The 19,875-nt window shown below is 35.7% G+C and overlaps 1 protein-coding gene across 13 annotated transcripts in view; it reads left to right on the top strand.

Moving 5' to 3' along the window:
- TASP1 (taspase 1) overlaps positions 1-19,875 on the top strand; it is a 297,506-nt gene that overhangs the window by 12,914 nt on the left and 264,717 nt on the right. For 12 of the 13 annotated variants that reach the window (XR_006703341.1, XR_006703342.1, XM_045445328.1 and 9 more), the window contains exons 3-4: positions 1,358-1,425; positions 3,705-3,773. Coding sequence is in view for 10 of the 13 variants with exons in the window: in XM_045445328.1 (XP_045301284.1) it covers positions 1,358-1,425; positions 3,705-3,773 (137 nt within the window). In the remaining 3 variants the exon portion in view is untranslated. Of the gene's footprint in view, positions 1-1,357; positions 1,426-3,704; positions 3,774-9,253; positions 9,521-19,875 lie in introns of those variants that run through there. The other variant, XM_045445337.1, reaches the window with a different exon arrangement.

Here is a 19,875-nt window from a genome sequence, read left to right as displayed (position 1 = left end):
AGATCCTGAGCCTACCTTTCCTTTGTTAAATAGAGAAATTAGCAAATGTTAACCAGATATTAAAGATGTATTGTGGCCATGCTGAGACTTTTCCGTTATTCAAAGGGGAGTTGTATGTTAATCCTATTAAAACTGTCATCCATACACTAAAGTTATTTATTTAGCAATAGTGTCCCATGATTTGGGAAATACTGCTGAAAGATTGAGGCTCCTAGATCTAAGGCGACAGACCTGTTAGAGAAGCATGAAAAGAGGCCTGTTAAATATTGGCATAGGCTCTATGAAGTTTCGCAGTTCTCTTGAGAAATAGGATTAGAATTTGGGTGTATGGATTCCTGTTGGTTTTGCATCTTTTCTGCTCTCCTGGGTCCCTGATTGATAGCTTCATGGGCTAGTTTTTTCTCTGACTTGAGGAAAGGTGGGTTAGGTTTGTGTTAGAGTCTGTAGGCCTACATGAACAGCCCTGAGGCTTAGAAATGCAGTTCTTAACCTTTATGTTGGACCCCTGTAGGGCCTTGGTTCAGGGGAGTTGGGGGGAGTGATTCAGAGTTCTCTGTTAAAGAACTTTGTTTAGAAGCCTAATCATCAAGAGAGTTTCAGGGCCCTTGTCTTGGTTTCTTTCTTATTTATATTCTCAAATCCCTAACTAAGCAAGTATTCACCCTCTTAGGGCAACAGATTTCAGAGCCATTCTCTTGAGTAGGTTGCTGGGTGTTTAAGAGACAGGGACACCAGGATTTCTTATAGACATACATGAATGTGCTGTCACTGAGGTTTCAGAGACACCCTGAGCTACAGTCCAGCAGTGAGAGGGTGTAAAAAGTTTGGATAGCAGTGATGGTATTTTGGTGGTTGTGGGAAATAACTTCAAATGTTATGTAGAAACTACCTAGTTTTCTGGTTATTTTTAAGGATTCAGGATTCTGAGCATTTATTTGCCAAATGGCAGGGGCTTTCTAAAGGTCAACAGAAAGGAAAGTGAAGGGACTCTGTCCCTGACACCTCCTGGGTTATCAACTCCAGACCAAAAAAAAAAAAACAAAAAACAAAAAACAAAAACCTGACTTTGGAGAGAGGTTTTTGAAAGGAGATGATCTTGGTGGAGTCCCTTGGGGGATATGAGCTATTTTTAGTGCCTCTGTCAGGAAAATAGCCTTTGAAAAAGAAGGTAAGGCATGGCATTAAAAAGGCTATGGTAGAGAAGGAGGCGATTAGATTTTGAAAACTCCATACATGTAGGATAATACTTTTATTGTCACCAAGGGAGCATTAGTTTGTATGAACTATTTATATAATATAAGCAAAACCTCTGATATTTTAATGATGACTAGCAATCGGTTGTTTTTTTCCACTACAGGTGCGGGTTATCATTCTGAGTCCAAAGCCAAGGAATATAAACATGTATGCAAACGAGCTTGTCAGAAGGTATGAACAGAGTGTGTATGATGGAAACATTTCAGTTTTGACCAGCAAGCAGCTTTACCTTGAAATTCAAAATTTTAAGGTTTGACTTAGAAGAGAGTCTTTAGTTTGGGCCATGAAATTATTTTGCTCATATTTGCGGGGTCTTTTGTTTTGTTTTGTTTGTGTTTTTTATTCTCCAAATGATGCTTAGATCTTTCCCTCCCTTTCCCAGATTAAAGTCTGTATTTTTGGAAATGTGGGCACATAATCATATATCTTTTAATCTTTGCAAATGCATTGAGCTCCATTGAAGGAGTAGGGAAAACATTTCAAAGGCAGCCAGTGTATCTTTCAATGAAGAGAAGAAAATAAGTAATAAAAAATTAAAATGGGTACTTTCTTAGGGAGATTATCCTGTACTTTTTCCTTCTGTTTTTCATTATGTAGTTTGTATCATAGCAAATTCATTGTCATTCCTGAGTTTAGCTTTGCCCTTGTTCTCGGTTGTGCTTTTTTTTCTCTTTGGTTTTTGAGGTTTTGCTAAATTGTTGAATACTTAATTTGGATGCAGGAATGGACTCAGAAGTAATATTGTTTGTTTTTATTTTGATCATGACTGTATACTCTTACTGGCAAAGCATCCATTACTTTTTATGCAAATACAATGTTAATGGATATTATATATCGAGTAAATTTGGGTCTCTCCCTGCTCTTTTCGTTTATATTTAAATACCATTGAAAAGAAAGATTATGAGTCATTAATGAAATCCCATAAGTAAGAAAATTTTGTTATAGGGATTTTATTGTTTTTTAAATTTATAATGAAGCTAGAAGTTCTCTAAACTATTTCATATTTTTCCTTATTTTTTAATTTTGAAAGTTTTTATTGTCTGTAATGTTTTATATCACTATAGTCCTAGAATCCTAATACATTTTGAATGTATAATCAGCCTTCTCAATCTATACAATGAATGAACTTATTAAAAGCTTAATGAGGAATACAGCTCTTAATTTTTGAGCATTCTCTTTTGTTGACTAAATTGGAGCTTTAATTGTTCATTTAGAAATCAGTTTTCCTTCTCTCTCTCCCCTTTATACTTAAGAAATAAGGTGATTTTATAGGCTGTTACTCTGTATAATTCATATTACAAAAGAACATTGTTTGTTTATGTCAATATTTTGTACAGTGGTCTGCCCTTATCTATGGGGGATATGTTCCAAGACCCCCAGTGGATGCCTGGAACTGCAGATATTACCAAACCCTATATGTACTTGTTTTTCCCTATATATACATACGTATGAGAAAGTTTACTTTATAAATTAGGCACAATAAGAGATTAACAACAATAATAATAAAACAGAACAGTTATACTGTGTGTATATAAAAGTTATGTGAATGTGGTCTTTCTCTGTCACAATATCATATTGTACTGTACTTACCCCATCTTGTAATGATGTGAGATGATAAAATGCCTACATGATGGGATGAAGTGAGGTGTATAATGTAAGCATGATGATGTAAGTGCTAGGCTACTGTTAACCTTTTGATGATATGTTAGAAGGAGGATTATCTTCTAGACTGCATTTGACTGGGGGTAACTGAAATTGAGGATAAGGGGGAACTACTATAGTACCAAAAATGCTTTTGTCACATATATATGTCCATCTAAATGCTTGTGTGACTGAGAGTCACTGCTTTTTAGTTAGGGATGTGGAGAGGAAAACAGTGGGAAAAGATGTTATTAGCTAAGTCTGAGATTCAATTATGAATATGAAGTATAAATTATCAGGGTATTTATGTATTTATTTTTGTCTCTCTCCAAATTTTTATGTAAATTCCAGTTAGTTAGCATACAGTGTAGTATCAGTTTCAGGTGTAGAATTTAGTTATTCATCACTTACATAGAACACCCGGTGCTCATCACAAGTGCCCTCCTTTGAATTATCAGGATATTTAAACAAAACTGAATTTGATAATATCTATGGCTATTTTGAATTGCCCTGTGATGATTGAAGCCCTTCCACTTATTAAATTGCCTGCACTTTTCATTTAGTGGCTAGATTGTATTCATTGTCTTAATTTGAATTATCAGTGAGCTATATCATAAATTATACTAAATATAAACACTTGCTTGTTTTAAATCTAAGTGGTTTATGTCTTGAGGTACGGAATGGGACTAGTGATCAATCTTTATTAACTTTAAATGTCTCCTATACTTCTTTATGGCCTTGGAAAGTTTCTGGGCCTATTTGGGAAGTTGTGGTTTTACAATGAATAATCTCTCCCCTTGGTTTCATAGGCAATTGAAAAGCTACAGGCTGGTGCTCTTGCTACAGATGCAGTGACCGCAGCTCTGGTGGAACTCGAGGTATTTCTTTTCTCTATGTTTTATTGAAAATATTTATGAGTTTATGTTCATTATTCTTAAATGACATAAAAGTATTGAGTTAGTTAACAATCAGTTATATGACCAGTGTTTCCCAACTGTACTAACAAAGTTATGAAGAGCCCTGTGATATTGCTAGGTTATTTTCCTTGGGGACTTCTCTTAGTAACATAAAAGTTGGTTAAATCAACCCTGCCTCCCTCCCCCCCGCCCCGCACCTTTCTGTGAGATTCATGAATGCTAAAGTTACTGGTGTTTGGGTACTTAAATTTTCTTAATATGTTCAGTAGGAAAATTCCTGAAGTTAACTCCTCTTCCCCAAAAGTAATATATTAGAGAAGAAAAAATTTCAGCTGTCTAGAAGTATCTAAAGTGGAAGGGAAGTTTCCTCATAAGCCTGACAGATCTGTATCCTGAAGCTATGCTCTGTGAAGTGTGACTTGTCCAATGTGATTGTTAAGTTGGTCTCTGGTTAACTGAAGACATTGAGGAATTCAGTGGGGAGGCTCTCAAGTTTGCTATAATTTGTTGCAATCTATGAGTGTTTCCTTGTTCTTATAATCTGGAACTTTGAGGATGAATTTGTCCTGGAGATATTGAGGCCTTCAGAAGACTGACTTTTGTTGATCAAACTTTTAGAAGATAGATAGATAGATTTGTATCAGTCTATTTAGAGGATTATAGTGAGCCAATAGTTTTCTGGTTGAGAACACTACTTGGGAAATCAAATAAGATATGAAGATAAAACAGTGATGAGTTTGAGGTAGGAGGTGAATGGAGTAGGTCTTCCCAAGTTGACTGGATTGTGGCTCTTTTGTTTACACCCTCATTTCAGAGCACCTACCCAGTCATGCCAGGCCTTGCTTTTCCCTACGAAAATTGTCCAGGAGTTTACCAGAAGTCTTAGCCCTGTTTTCTGCTTATTCCCCTGCTTAGTTGTAGAGCTACACTTTTGATCACTCTTTGTAGATTTTAATCTATCCTATTAATGCCTTCAGATTGGCCCAAGTGTATTCAAGGAAGGTGAACATATATGATGGGTACAAGTTCTGTTGTAGTGTGGTCCCTGAGAGAGACATCTAACTTGGGGTATGTTGTTCCCTCCTCTTGTGACTGATACATCTTATACCAGATCTACCAGTCATTAGCCCTGGGCACCTCACAGATTCTCCTTGACTCAGTTTCTCATTTATAATATGGGGGTAATTTCTGTTTCATAGAGTTCTGAAGATTAACCGAATTAACGTGTGACAACCACTTAGGTCATTGTATGGCACATAGTAAGCTAAGCACCCCTTAAAAGTTAGTAATTATTGCTATTATGAAGTGCTTTGGAAATGATATATATGAGGTGAATATTTATGGTAACTGTCAATGACACATTTTTACAATGTCAAGAAAAGGTTAATTATCATGGAGGAAAGGAGAAAAGTGCTTCAAGAAAGAAGATTGATATACTAACTACCAGATCTTACCTTTACTCAAAACACACACACACAAGGAAAGCTTCATCTATCTTAATTCAATTGTTAATTGCAAATTACTGTCCTTTGTGCATAAGACAATGTCAGTGTGGGTCCAGGGAAAGAAAAAGAAAGTTAATGAGTAGCTGGGGGATATACTGTAATGGCAACTATAAATACAAAATTGAGCAAAATTAAGTTTTTCTTTTCTCTTCATCTTAAAATAACTTTAATTTTCTCAAGTTATACTTATATCATGTTGAATCTTTTATTACATTTTTCTCCAGTGATGAATCAATCATACTTTTAAAGAGTTTACTTATTTATGCTTAAAAGTGATTGAAGATACATTCTGAAATAGTAAGTAGCTCATGAGTAAGTGAGCTTTATAGTTTTAAGTGATGACCTCTGTCTTTTAAGAGTGTGGATAAGAAGTTCTTTTTTAAACAAACTTGTTCTATTTTTGACTGGACTATGTTATATGGATGAATACTGACCTGAGTGAGTATAGTGTACTCCTCCCCGTAACCCTCATTGTTAAATCTGGAGAAGAATTTCAATTAATTATCTTTAAAAAATCATTTTTATGTGGAGTCTTTGAAATATGTTAATAGTTTAAAGGCTAAGGCTAGCTGGAAGAATTTTCTTAAATCTTAAGTATTATATTGGAAGTTGTGCTTATACTGCCCCCTGCAGTTTCAGCCACTTTGATTCACCACCTTTAAACAAGGTGAGGTTTTCAAGTAGAGTTCAGTTGAAGGAGTATTATAATAGTTTGGGTCAATGGAAAGCTACAAGAAAATCAGATTCTAATATTTTCTATACTTAGAAAGATATAAATAACAATTTTGAGTCCTTTCAGCTTACTGAAAAGTCCCAGAGAATCTGATTTATAATGTGTTACATTTACTTTGAGAGTAACTACTTATCTTTAAGTTTAATCAATCTATTTGGTAAAGCTAAGTCTTGTCCTGATTACCAAAGCCATACCTTTGCTTTTTGACTTTGGGATGTACTTTTTGAGTAAAAAAAGGGCCCCCTCTTAAAAACCTGTCTATTACTTTACTACTTAGGCAGATACTGAAATCGGTTTGAATTCCTTGAACACTGTGGACTGAAATGACTGAAGTAGTTCCATGTCCTTACTGGCTATAAGGGATATCTGGCCTTGTATTTAAAAAAAAAAAAAATGAGAATTGCAGTTACCCAAATAGTCAAAAGTATAATGATCTCAACTCCATGCCATAGGGGAGGAAGAGACAAGATAAAAGAAGTTTATACCTAGAGACACATACACACTTAATGCAGGCCACCCAGACTCATCATTTTGAGCTTTTTTTGGAAACTGATTACCTTGTGTAGTTTCATTTTCCTCATCTACCACTACAGACAAGTGGAGTCATCCTAAGACAACCACTTCTGGACACTAGAGGGGTGTTTCCATCATTTAAATTCCATCATTTATTTAAATAAGGGAGGAGGTGAGTGCATAAGTTTCTGCCTTTAACTGACCAGCTTCTCTCTTCAGGGTTTTGGGAGGGAAGGTGGCCAGTCCCGTTTGAGAGGTGTTCTGCAGTTTGGGAATGAAAATGATATGATACCAAAGTGTATTTTGTTTATCTTCAAAATGTGAGGGAGGAAATGGAAATGTCAGTTTATAGATCATATTTTAATTTATTGTTAAATTTATTTGGTCCTATTGTTTCATTTAGCTATTTATAGCTTTTTGAGATTATCCTTATAACTGATGGGAAAGTGACTTCTATTTATTGGATAGTACATTTCTGATGTCACTCATAGTAGAGAAGACAGGTATCGTGAAGCATCTTGATCTTCCTATCTGGGGGCTATGCATCTGGAAGACAGTTGTTTTTATGGCCACTTCGGGAATAGTTTTGGTTCAGGTAGTTGCAGTGGATTGTAAATTCTAGACTGTAATTGGCACATTTCACATGGTATAGCTTCTAATGCGAATTTCTTCTTTGAGGAAATTGGCTTTAGATCTGGATGAGTCATGATGCAGCTGCTAAAGTAGAAAGTGTATCATGGATTCTGATGGAAAACACACTACTCATAAAATACTTGCTGAAACTCTCTTTGCACATTGATGTTTTTCTATAAAAGTATTAAGACCCAGCTTTAAAATTTCTAATAAGGAATTATAGGTGATATGGGAATGACAGACTTTGGAGAGGTTATTGATGAATCTGGCTGAGAGTTTGAATATCTTGGTGTAGACTTTGAGAGATTTTGGCCAATTCATTTTGAAAACTGGTTATTTTAGTAGGTAGAATATTGTGCATTAAACATAGTGGTAGATATAGCTTTCAAATTTCATATAGTGAAAGGCAACTTGCACAGGCTCCTTTGTTGAAAATGTTTTGTTGAGTTTATGTTATTCTAAGTGGACCCTGCAGTTCTTTCATTGACTTGATTTGATTCATCCTTTAAGGCTCCCTGTGGTCAGAGGAGATGGTAGTTCATGGTTGAAGCTAGTTTATTGTTCAAATGTTTTAGCATTTAAAGAGCACATTATATTGGGCACATATTTTCATATCTGTCTGCCTCAAACAGTCTATTGTCTTTGGTCTCTATATAATCCAATATAATGCTTGCTTATAAACTCTAGGAAAATTCTTTAAGAAGTAACTTCTTATCCAGATGGCTGATAGTTTGGGGTGTGAGAGAGAAAAAAGTATTTACATTATTATATACTTATATTATTACATATAATATTGTTACACATTTATCTGTCTCTACATCCTCTTATACCCAGAGCCAGCTCTGCATGCATTTCTTTAAAGCAGGGATCTCCAGAAGGTCATCATTGTGTACTAGTCTGTTTTTGGTACCCTGGTCCAGGCCTCTGGGCAGCTGCAGGATTAGGCCACAGCCCCTTCTCTTGGGCTGGAATTGTCTATATGCCACTGGGAGAGAGAGCACCTAAGGCTTGCCTGTCCTTGAAATGCTTAGTGGTCATGGAGATGGTATGGATTGCTCATGGCATATGGGTATATCTAAGATGGAAGGAAACATATGGGAAGGGCTGATATACCTCACTTTCTCTCAACAAACCTGTTTGCAAGTTTGCTTGTGGTGTTTTTGTGAGTAGACACTTAACCACATCTTGCCCCCTACCCAACTTCAGTGTTTGTTTTTTGTTGTTGTTGTTGCAAATAAATAGGGGTTTGCTTTATAGGCATTTCTGTTTATTTGGAAGGTTAGAAAAGTATGCAAATAAATAAGCATTTCCTATTTTCTGAACATTTTCTGTTTTGCAGAAATCATCTTTTCATAAGCAGAGGGTAGCTGAGCATTTCAGTGGTTCCTTGCTTCCTCCGCCCCTCCTCTCCCCCAAGGGGCTGCGCTGAACACATTGGAAAGACAGTTTGATGCATTTAGCTCACAAATACACAAGTGTCCATTAACCATAATGTGACTGATGGTCCAATTTTAGACCTAACACTCTTGAAAGTCTCATTTTTCTCTTCAATTGAAAATATCTTTTATTCTCTATAATATGGGGAGGATCTGTGTTTATATATTTGAAGCAAGGAGTTTTTTTTCATTTTTAAAGTGTTTATTTTGGGGGGGGCGGAGAGGCAGAGAGAGAGGAAGAAAGAGAATCCCAAGCAAACTCTGCATTGTCAGCCCAGAGCCTGATGCGGGACTTGAACCCAGGAAACCACGACCTGAGCAGAAATCAAGAGTCAGATGCTTAACCGACTGAGCCACCTAGGTACCCCTTGAAGCAGAGTTTTACTTCTTTTCCTTTGTAGTACTTAACCCGTTTTCATTGCATAAAATTTGAGTTTTGACTTTAGATGCTCTTTTTCCTTTTTTTTTTCCAACTTAGTATCATTGATTATTTCAGTCAACTACCCCATTTGCCTGTCTGTTTAGCATTATTTCCAGTGGTGCTTCAGTATTTCTGTGTATTCCAGCTGTTTATAGAGTCTTTATGTTTCTCTGCATTTTTTTTTTGTTTTATTTTTTGAGGTGTACATACACAGTTACACTTCATGGAGTTGCATCCAGCCAAGTGTCCATGTTCTTCTTGTGAAGAGGCAGAGAAAATCACCTCTCCCAAGAATTTCCACCTTCTGACCAAGGGAAATGTGTCCTGAGGAGCTGTACGCAGATGGGAGGCAACTTGTTTGCTTGTTCTGCTGCTAGAGCATTGATTTAATTAGAAGACAGGCTGTGGGTGGCCATGTGCAGACAAAGAAGCACCAGACAGAGCCCAGTTAGCCTGGGACAGTAAAAGTAAGTTACGCTCTTTTTAAAACACTTTTGAGTACTGATGCTGATTCTTGCCTTTAATACTAAGGGGCAACTTGTAACTTACTGTTTGTGTTTACACAATAGGTACATCTATCTGTTCTTTTTGTAAGACCCTAGAAATTAAATGTGCTCTCTAGCACAAAGTACCTGCTTAATGGACAAGCAGTGATTTTTTTTCTTTAAATTTTTTTAGAACAATAAGAAGACTGAGTCACTTATTACATTCTAAATTAATTTTGCACTGCATCAAAACCATGTATTAGTTTTGATGAAGTCAGAACACTGAAGTACAGAGCTTGATATGTTTTACTTTGTACTGATGGGAACATGAAACATTTTTCACTTTTTTTCTAGCCATTTCTTGATGAGTTGTGTGGACCTTATCAGATGTATTCATATTGGCTAAATCTAGTAGAAGATACGGTCCAAGACCAGACTTAGCAGTTCCCGAGGAGCATGTAGCTTTATAAATGAACCTTCATTTTGCTCTTGGAATTGTTCTTCTCTGAACATACAACAATACTTTTATATATTAAAGCCACATTTGGTGGAATGGTGGAATTGGTGGTAATCTGTATTTTGGCCGTGTGAAAGCAATTTAGACTTATGAATTGAGTGTAAAATATCTTCTTGTCCTGTATTAATAGAGTTATCAGATTCATTGGCCTTTAGATTTATAGTGTAGTGATTATTGAATCATTTTGTGTGTGTGTGTGTGTGTGTGCATGTGCTTGTGCATTTGGGGCATCAGTTTTATAATTGAATATCTACTGTATTTTTTTGTTTTATTTTTTAATTTTTTTTATTTTTTTGTAATTTCTGGGCTAAGAAGCTTTTTCTGTGTTCAGCAAAATCATGGGCTGATATCATGCAGGTCAATCTGTAAGACTGCCCTTTGATTTTAAATTTTTGCCCATTTTCTCAGAATTGGCTTTTATTTAGAATCTGGAAAGGAATGAGGAAGAAACTTAAGTTACATGATTTTTAGGAATCCAATCAAGATAACATCCTAACTCCTGCTCCAAAGTAGAACAAAATATTACTTCAATTTTCTTTGATTCATTTTCTGTCTGTCTAGTTTTTATGTGTATAGTAGGCTTTACCTAAATGCTAGAATGATGCAGGATTGCATCTCACTCTAGCAGAGCAAACAGCTTAAAATTGAATTCTAGGCATTCCAGTTGATGAAAGTTCTTTGGTCATTACCACTGCCAGGGAGTTTTTACTGGTAGTCATTCTCACTCAGGGTCTAACTCCTTCATGGTACACACATTTCCTGGCAGTTCATGACATGCTTATACTATAACATAGGACATCAACGCTGTTAACACTTGTTAGGCTTCTTAGAAGATTCAGGGTGAGGCATTTATTTATGTTTTCTTCTCTTGGAGTACATGCAGATGTTAACATTTTCTAGTGTGCTGGAAGTCTTTGTAATAAAAAGAAGCATTATAAGTTACTACTTATTAAGTTAGTAGTACTTCTTTCTCCCTTCCAATTCTTACCATGTCCTCACCTCGCATTTGATAGAAGGATGGTTTAAGTTACTGTAATCCCATGGTCTGTTAGATTCTTTTTGAGTGATATTTCCATATTATTGTCAACATGGTTAAAAGGTATAATTATTTATACCCTTTTGAAAGGAAGTGTATGTGGATGCCAAATTTGGCTCTACTAGAGAAACAGCTACATTTGTCTTTTCTATTGTACCTCTTATGGAAAGGACAATTTCAGGTACTGTGTGTGCTAACCTCTTCCTGGACATAGTAAAGAATCCAACTAAAACAAAGTTTAAAACTATTTCAGATGTGCAAGTATATTGGAGCCAATATTTTATTTTAGAGATCTGTGTTGTGTTTGACAAGTAACTCTTTGTACTGCAATTCTGTGGCCTTCAATTAAAAAAAAAAAAAACATGAAAGTAAATTGCTGTGATGTCCTTTTTCTACTTAATGAATTATGATATATGTTTACTTGCAAATTAGATTAATAATAGAAAGGAGATTCATAAAGATCTGCAGTGCTTTTTATTAAAATGTTTTTTGTAATAAATTAGAGAAAAATATTGTCCTATTTTTTGACAGAATACTGTATGCCAGATCAACAAGTGCTCTAATGAACAAGTATCAAACATTTGTTGTATTTATTCTGACATTTCCAGAAGAGTTTGGATATTTCAAGAAGATCATAAAAAGTCTTAGTTCCTAATACATATGCTGTTGTGTGTGAAGGTTTTTTTGCTCCCAACATAAAATATGTTGTCTTTTGTGTTATTGAATAGTTAAAAAAATGAACTGTCGCAGATGCTAAAACTGGGTATTCAACATACTATATTTGACTCAAATGTTCACAGAGTGTGATGCAAACAAATGTTCTCTCAACTTACATCCAGGATAGCTAAAATATTACTTTAACACATGTTAAAAGTAGAGCACTGTAACTATTTGGCTAGATATAATTCCGGGCTGTCTAAGTTGAGTAATTTCCTCAGGCATTCCAACTTTGATCAACCACAGCAAGAACTTTTAGCATGTCTGTAAAGCAGCCAGTGCATCTGTAAATATGTCCTGAGGTAGAGAGAAAAGAGAATGCCAAAAAAAGAAAGAATACTTTCTGTCATTAAGGAGCAGTTACAGAATGAAAATGGAAAGTTTTTTGTTTCCCTAGGAACTCTTTTTAGATCATTGAGCCTCTGATGTCTAAGCATGCCCTGTGGTTCTGTATTAATGAATGAAAGATACCTCATTTGGGCCTAGTAAAAATGTTTTTGGCTAACTCTGCTGCTGAAACTTATTGGTTAGAGTCCATTAATTCTTAAACTTTCCAGTCTTTCTTAATGTAATGTTAAGTGGCTAAAAATTGATATAAACAATAGTATATATCAGTCAAGTGGGTCTTGCTTGTTTTTAATTGGCTAGTATTTGAGTGAAATATGATCCTATTTTAGAGAATAGTTCTAAGTTTGTTTTCAACACATGGATGAAAGAAAAAAAAGGTTTTCTGGGTTTTGTTTTCAGTGACCTGAAAATGAATTTGCAAATATCTACTGGTTTCTATACAGAAGCATTAACTAAGAATATTTATAATGGTAAATTGCCCTGTGCTATGTTGGGAGTTGCATGTTTCTCATATTTTTAGACACAACATACTCCTATCACATTGATATCACTTGGCCTGAAGATCTTTCAAGGAGTTAACAACTACTCGCAAAGTGGATATTAAATGGAATGTTCTGTCTAGCTTCTTTCCAACCATGTTGTCTACAGTCTCATGATAACAAATACTATGACCTTTTAATTAGCTCCAGTTGTGAAAATTCTCCTTTTTAGGTCAATATTGTATCAGACATTACGACAAATCCATAATCTTGTAATTTCCTTGTGGCAGATCTCTATTGTCCACATTCTTCAGTCAGTCAGTCAGTCAAAACAAGGTTAACCCAGTTAAATAAAATTTACTAGTAGTAGGGGCACCTAGGTGGCTCAGTCGGTTAAACATCCGACTTTGGTTCAGGTCATGATCTTGAGGCTCATGGGTTCGAGCCCCACATCGGGCTCTGTGCTGACAGCTCAGAGCGGGGATCCTGCTTCGGATTCTGTGTGTCCCTCTGTCTCTGCCCCTCCCCTGCTGGTGTTCTGTTTCTCTGTCTCTGTCTCTCTCTCTCTCTCTCAAAAATAAAACATTAAAGATTAAAAAAATTACTAGTACTAAAAAAAAGTTTTATTGTAGTTTTACCATCTTTTCATGGTGCCCCCCCCCCCAAAACTGGACAAGTCAGGCAGTGTATATTGGTAGATTTATACCTTTTTAAGCCCATCCCCTGTATCCTGAAAGAGGTGTAGAGAAATGGTGAATGGGAAAGTTGTGGAGGATAGGTAGGGGAAGGGCAAGGCCTGGGTAAACTAATTGTGATTTTCATGGACAGGGTACTTGAGCAGATTTCCGAGTTGGTTACCTTGTTACTGTTTCTTTGTTTACCCAAGAATTTTTCTTCCTGTAAATATTGTCCATCTGAATGCCATAATTTCTTCAAATTTAATGCTTATTTAGTTTCATGTGCTTATTGCTTTGATCTTGAAATCATTACAGTTCACACTGAGATGAGAGCCAACTTTCTAAAACAATGTGGAATCTGATATCTAATTTATAGATAGGTTCTTACTCTCCTTTAATTATTTCACCTGATTTCCTCTTTGTCTTTTTTTACATTACCTGAATATTGAAGCCCCCACCCCATGGAGCTATGTAAGCTGTGTGTGTGTGTGTGTGTGTGTGTGTGTGTGTGTGTGTGTGTGTGTGTTTTGTTTTTTGAGTTTTTCTGCTCCAAACTACTGGCTCCAAAGAATATCGTGTTTTATCATTTTGATATGTCAGTTCACCATTAAATAAAGTTCTATATGAAGTAGACTAATGGTGACCAACATAATCTTGAGAAGAATACCATGATTCATCTTTCTTCTTGTGGATTCTGGGTAGAAAGCTTATCTGACTTATTTGGAGAAGCAAAGAAGTATTATAAATTCTAATTGTCATAATCAGAAGATATGTGGCATTTGACACTAACCTGGCTCTTCCTAGTAAAGTGTGTTGACACATTGTGGTTAGACTACAGTGCTTGTAGTGGCTTACTTCTGTATTTATTCTTCTTGTTTACGCAGCAAGAAGAAAGAATATTCAGTATTTTAAATATTCAACTAAGCATGAGAATGAAATCATGATTTGTTGTTTGGACTGGCATTTGTGTCAAAGAGCTACTTTGCCTGAAATCTGTATTGTGTATTCAGTTTTCACTGAAGACTTAGCAAAGCTCAGATTTTGCAACAGAAGCTTAATACCTTATTAACCATTAGGCCAGAGGTTGCAGAAGAGACAGTTCACAGATATGTGTTGATTGGCTGTTAGACTAGTTCATAAAAATTGGAATTTGTTGCCAACATTTAAAAATTAGGAGACTAAAAAATATGTATTTCTAGCTTCTATTGAAAAAATGATACCCGGCTACATGGAGCATGCATTCTCTCAGGCCTGCAGTCTGCCAGTTTTAAGTATAGGAAGCTTTGTAATTAAGATTGTATTTTCAGTTCAAGGTAAAGCTGAAAATAAGGCTTGGGCAGATACACCAACTTTTGTCTTGTTGGAAAGGCCTAGAAAATGAATCGATAGCTTAACAGGGATTTCTACCAAAAGTAAGGGTAAAAGTGGAATGAGCTTTGAATTTTTGCAATTGGAATTGGACTGAAATATTAACTTATTATTTTGAAAATGAACTTCAAATCAAACTAAAGACTTTTCAAAAAATTTCCCATCAAAGCAGTTTGAACCAGAACCAAAATATCTCACTCCAAAGAGTTTAGAGCTGGAGCTAAAGCAGATCAAAATACTGTATGGCCCAACTAAACTTGAACTAAATTGTTCCTTTATTTGCTTCTTGTCTCAGGAGTAAAATATTATTTTCAGTGTTTTGTGGTGAAGAATGTACCAGAAATGACCATAAGTACAAGCATATTGCACTGATTTCCAAACTTTGTCTTGCTAACCTCCTAAAGGACATTTAGCTTCCAACATCATTTATCTTATCTTGATTCCACTACTTCTTAATGGAAAACATACTTAGAAAAGTCATTGATTTGCACATCATATCTGTGGCTGCATCTGTGATGATTATCCAGAAAGCTTTGTATGTTCTTTTCAGTAATTCTCTCATTTTATTAATCTTCCAGTTCACCTAATTTTTCTGCAGTAAAAGTTGAGTCTTGGCTTCCAAAGTGGTTAGCTTTTGTAGCCTCTCTTAGCTCACGTGTGCTTCCTTGCTTCTCACCTCTTCCATGCTTTTGCTGATAGATGCGTGGGAAAGCCTCCTTTAGATGAGGTTCACAGAGAAAGTGAAGTTAAACAGATTTTGGAATTCATTTAGGTTGGAGTTTCTCAAGGTGTGAGTTGTGGCCACCTGGATTAGAATCACTTGAGGTAGCTTTTTCAAAAAAATGAAAACATTCCCTATCTGCACCTCAGAGGACCTAAATCAGAATCTTTGGGGATGGGAATCTGGAAATTTTAGTTTTCTGATTCTTTTTAAAAAAACCTTTTTGTTTTGAGATAATTGTAGACTTACATGTAGTTGTAAGAAATAATACGGAGAGGGGCACGTGGGTGGCTCAGTCAGTTGAGTGTCTGACTCTTGATTTCAGCTTGGGTCATGATCTTACAGTTTGTGGGTTCACATCCTACATTGGACTCTGCACTGACAGTGCAGAGCCTGCTTGGGATTCTCTCTGTTTCCCTCTCTCTCTGCCCCTCTTGCATACTTTTGCTTGCTCTCTCTCAAAAATAAATAAATAAACTTAAAAAAATAATACAGAGAGATTCCTTGGGTCTTTTACCCCACAATGGTAACAGTTAAAAAAAAAAAAATTGCAGTTAATCTTTTATTTTCAGAATTATACATTATAGTTTCAAAACTTTTTAATGACGTATAATATACACATAGAAAAATATACACGTTTATTATAAGGGACAGCTCCTTGAATTTTTCAGAGTGAACATAGCCCCGTGGAACCAGCACCCAGATAACAAAGCATTTGCACCCCTCCAGAAGGCCAGTTATGTCCCCTTCTAGTCACTCTGGGGTAAAGCCTGTTCTGAAATGGAATCATGCTGTAAATAAGTCTTTTGTGTCTGCTTTTTTTTTTTTTTTTTTGTTGTTGTTGTTGTTAATTGAGGTGAAATTCACATAACACAAAATTAGTCATTTTAAAGTAATTGAGTGGCATTTAAAGATTTGTAATATTGTGCTACTGCCACCCTCTGTCTTATTCCTGGAACATTTTTATCTCCCTGAAAGAAACCGTGTACCCATTAAGTGGTTGCTTTCCATTCCCTCCTCCCCTAACCCCATGGCAACCACCAGTCTGCTTTCTGTCTCTATGGATTTACCTGAACTGAATATTTCATATAAATGGAATCATACAATATGTGATCTTTTGTGTCTGGCTTTCACTTAACATAATGTTTTTAAGGTTCATTCACATTGTAGCATGTATTAGTACTTCCTTCTTTTTTGTAGAGTATAATTCAACATTGTTCATGTATATGCCACAGTTTATTTATCCCTTCATCTATTGACAGGCAGATCTAAGTTGTTACTACTTTTTCCCATTTGTGAAGAGTGTTGCTGTGAACATTCTTGTTACACGCATTTGTCTGAGTACCGAATTGCTAGACGATACTATCTCTTGTGTTTAACTTTTTGTGGAACCATCAAACTGTTTCCACAGCAGCTGAACCATTTTATATTACCAACAGCAGTGTATGAGGGTTACAATTTCTTTACATTCTTGCCAGCACTTGCTATTTTTTGTCTTTGTGAGTATGGCCATCTCATAGGTGTGAGATGGTACATCATAGTGGTTATTATTTTTATTTCTTTAATAATTACTGATGTTGAACATCTTTTCACGTGCCTGTTGACCATTTGTGTATCTTCTTCAGAGAAATGCCTATTGAAGTCTATTCAAGTCCTTTGGCCATTTTTTAATTGGGTTATATTTTGGTTATAATTGAAAGTTGGAGTTCTTAATATGTTCTAGATACTGTACTACTATTGCAAATCTGGAATTATGTCAAAATAAACACTTGAAAAATAAATTGTAACTACCGCTGTAGTGTTGTCTCCCCATTATAGCCCTCTGACCATGCCCTATCTCCTGCCCTGTTTCATTTTTCTCCATCATATTTACTGCTATCTAATATGCCATCTAATTTATTTAGTTTTTTATTGTCTGTCTCTCTTATCTAGAACGGAGGCTCCGTGTGGGCAAGGATATTTTTCTGTTTTGCTATATCCACATGGTTTACATTATGGATTTACAAACTATGACCTGAAAGCCAAATCTGGACTGCTGCTTGGTTTTGAACAGTCTGCAAGCTAAATATGGTTTTTACTTTCTTAAATGGTTGGAAAAAAAGGTCAAGAGAAGAATAATATTTCATGACACCAGAAAATGTTGTGAAATTTAAATTTCAGTGTTTATAAATGAAGTTTTTTTGGAACAAAGCTATGCTTATTTGTTTTTGTATTTTCTCTGGCTACTTTCATGCTAGAAAGGCAGAGTTGAGTAGTTGTAGAATTGCCTGTGTGGCCCACAAAGCCTGAGCTGTATAATATATCTGACTCTTTACAGAAAAGATTTGCCTGGCACATAGATGTCCAATAAATATTTGTTGAATGAATGAAACTTAACCTATGCTACCACAGAGGTATCTAAACTGGAAGTCCTTCAGTAATCCCATTCTTGAGAGTTCGAGTTTCATTAGCTGCTAAGCAAACAAACCAACAAAATATCCCCAAATGATTTTTTGGTAAATACATTTTCATTGGTCTCTATTCATCCTGTAAATAATGATGATTGATGATAAAATACTAGATAATTTGTAATTCTTAGGATAGTGTCAGGTAGGATATGTATACACAGGTTTTATCAGGGTTAGTTTGAGAAAGGCTATAACAACATGGAGTGTACATCCTGTTTTTATTACTCTATTTAAAAGAGATTCAACAGCTAGTTTGTTTCAGAACCTGTTTATTTTTCCCCTTTCTCATCAGCTTTAGATTAATAAAGCTAACCTGCATGCTAATGAAGGTAGTGATTAAAATAATTTTGATATCTTAGCATACTTCATGTGAATAAGAAACCGTATTATCACATAATTTCATTCTACTGTATTTTATTCATCTAATGGTGTGTTTGTTGATTTGTACTTGAATAACAGGGTATGAATACTAACATACCAGTAATTTCCTGTAAATGTCTAACTTCTTAAAGAGAGATTAGAAATTGGACAAACATAAATCATTTTATATAAAAATGATTTTATATTGTGCCAGTCTAGTTTTTGTACAACATTTGAAAGCTAAATTGTTTGCATCTGTAAGAGCTGATAATAGAGGTCTCATAATAGATCCCCAGAGGTACAGTATACTCTATAGCCTTGCAAATAGTTCTTATTTTATGCTTTCAGCAAAGGATGTTAAATGGGTAATACAGGTTGTGGTTTGTAGCGAAAGAGTAATGCTTTGCAGATCTTTGCCTTGGCTCGGTGTTTGCAAATTTTACTAATAGGAAAGGGTTTACATGTCCTGATGGGGGTGTAGCTCCTGACTTGCATTTTTGGCTTTCCTGCTCTCTCTTTGCTGGGTTACACAGTCAGAGGGATCTTATTTTGTAAAACTTTGTCTCCTCTGAAAGTCATGAATAAACTTAAAAAATATTTTGCTTTTGGGGAGCGTGGGTGGCTCAGTTGGTTAAGTGCCTGACACTTGATATCAGCTTGGGTCATAATTTCGCAGTTGTGGGATTGAGCCCCACATTGGGCTTTGTGCTGACAGCATGGAGCCTGCTTGGGATTCTGTGTCTCCCTCTCTTTCTGCCCCTCCCCCACTCCTTCTTTCTCAAAATAAACTTGAAAAAATATTTTGCTTTTAAAATTTCATCTTTTAGAAGCTGAAAATGCTATTGCTTGAATTTATTTCATTTCTCTTGTTTTAATTGTGAAACAGTTGAATTCTTTTTTTTTTTTTTAAGTTTCCTTATTTATTTTGAGAAAGAGTCAGAGTGTAAGTGGGCGTGGGGCAGAGAGAGAGGGGGGGAGAGAGAGGGAATCCCAAGCAGTCTCAGCACAGTCAGCGCGCAGAGCCTGCTGTGGGGCTTGAACTCACGAAACCTTGTGTGATCATGACCTGAGCCAAAATCAATAGTTGGATGCTTAACTGACTTAGCCACCCAGGTGCCCTGAAAAGATTGAATTCTTAATACTCTGTTACATTTTTCTGGTATTTCTCTATAAGGGTAACCTGTAAGAATCAATAAGTATCAGCTTAAGGGGTTACAGTTCACAATCATTCTATTTATATCTGGTTGTAATTAACTCCTATTCATTCATTCTGCAAATATTTATCAAGTAGCTACTAAGTGCCAAGCATTACGTTAGACATCTGAATACAATATCTAAAAAGACAAATTACTATACTTACCGGGCTTAACAGTCTATGAAGAGAATTAGACAAACAGAAAGTACATATAATGTCAAGTAGTAAAAAGTGCCATAAAGAACAATAAGATAGTAAGCGAAAAAAAATGGTTGGGGAAGTTTGGAGAAATGCTAATAACTCAGTAAGCAGAGTGCCCACAGATGTCATTTGAGTAGAGATCTGAATGAAATGGAGGAGAAAGCCATGCAAAGATGTTGGGGAAGGGAGTTTTTGGTTAGAGGGAAAATTATCCCATTATCTCTTCTTACTCAACCTATTCTTTATAACACTTTATCCCCATGGACCATCA

The sequence above is a fragment of the Leopardus geoffroyi genome, chromosome A3, assembly GCF_018350155.1.
Source record: "Leopardus geoffroyi isolate Oge1 chromosome A3, O.geoffroyi_Oge1_pat1.0, whole genome shotgun sequence".
In the NCBI taxonomy this organism is placed as follows: Eukaryota; Metazoa; Chordata; class Mammalia; order Carnivora; family Felidae; genus Leopardus; species Leopardus geoffroyi.
The sequence above is the reverse complement of the archived record's forward strand: the minus strand, read 5'-3'. Positions and strand labels throughout refer to the sequence as shown.